The 1,272-nt window shown below is 36.0% G+C and overlaps 1 protein-coding gene across 5 annotated transcripts in view; it reads left to right on the top strand.

Annotated features, from left to right (window-relative positions):
* The window catches only part of Glra2 (glycine receptor alpha 2), a 270,770-nt gene that overhangs the window by 207,602 nt on the left and 61,896 nt on the right, over window positions 1–1,272 (top strand). For all 5 annotated transcript variants that reach the window (XM_004635060.1, XM_004635063.1, XM_004635059.1 and 2 more), the window contains one exon: window positions 272–421. In XM_004635060.1, coding sequence (XP_004635117.1) covers window positions 272–421 — 150 coding nt within the window. The remainder of the gene's footprint in view (window positions 1–271; window positions 422–1,272) is intronic.

Here is a 1,272-nt window from a genome sequence, read left to right on the forward strand (position 1 = left end):
CCATTCCTTTACTGATGGGCATTTAAGTTGTTTATTGCAGCACTAGCACAATAATTTACATAGTTCCTTAAGAAAAGGCTAGAAAATCCTTGAAGAAGAAAATGAGATTATTTTGCTGTATACACTATTATGAATCTGGTTTCCCTGAAAGCTTTCGTAGCCTCATAGTCTCTCTCTCTCTCTCTCTCTCTCTCTCTCTCTCTCTCTCTCTCTTTCTCTCTCTCTCTCTCTCTCTCTCCCCTCTTCTCCCCCCTCCCCAACCCCCCTTCAGGTCTCCTATGTGAAAGCGATTGACATCTGGATGGCAGTGTGCCTTCTGTTTGTGTTTGCTGCCTTACTGGAATATGCAGCAGTGAACTTTGTCTCCAGGCAGCACAAGGAGTTCCTGCGCCTCCGAAGAAGACAGAAGAGGCAGAATAAGGTAAGTTAGTCCTCAGTATAAAGTCATGTAGTGCTTGTGATGGTTAACAGGCAATGTAATTTAGGAAACAAGAACATAAAATGAGCAATAAGTTGAAGATATATTTTATTATGATTTTTCCTAGTGCATTTAATTATGGCTCAAGTTATTCCCTTAAAATTTGGGGCAGAATTGTTGGGCTTAGCAAATAAAAATATAGGACATGTAGGTAAAATTGAATTTCAGATGGATATCAAGCGATAGTTCATATAACTATGTCCCAAATAGTGTATGGGATGTGTTTATACTAAGAAATTCTTTGTTTATCTGAAATTCAAATTTTATAGGGTTTTTTTGTATTTTACTTGGCAACTCTAAGTGGGTATGTGACTCTACATGACAAAGTTACTTAAAATCCTGGCTATTTTGAACATTGATCATTTGCATGTTAAGACTGTGTGTACATGTAAGTGATTTGATTGAATTTTTCATCATTTGTTCCAGTTTTATGGAAATAATGCTATATTCATATAAATTACAACTTGATATATCTAATTAGACCCATCTCATTATCACAAACTTTAGTGCAGAAATTTAAGTTCTACACTATTCAGAGACTTGACGTTTGAAAATTGAAATACACACTTCAAGATCTCCAGTTTAGTGGTTCTCAAACTTGTTTGAATTTTACAATCACCTGGAAATTTTTTTAAAATTCCAAACCTTGGCCACATCAGACAAATTCCAATTTCAAGATGGTGCACAGCAGGTATCAGTATTTCTGCATTTCTATAGCAACTTCAGTGTAGAGGCATGCTTGGAAATTACTTCTATGATTCATAAACCAACCCCATACAGCATACCAGAATTCC

Source organism: Octodon degus, unplaced genomic scaffold (genome assembly GCF_000260255.1).
Source record: "Octodon degus isolate 3935 unplaced genomic scaffold, OctDeg1.0 scaffold00069, whole genome shotgun sequence".
In the NCBI taxonomy this organism is placed as follows: domain Eukaryota; kingdom Metazoa; phylum Chordata; class Mammalia; order Rodentia; family Octodontidae; genus Octodon; species Octodon degus.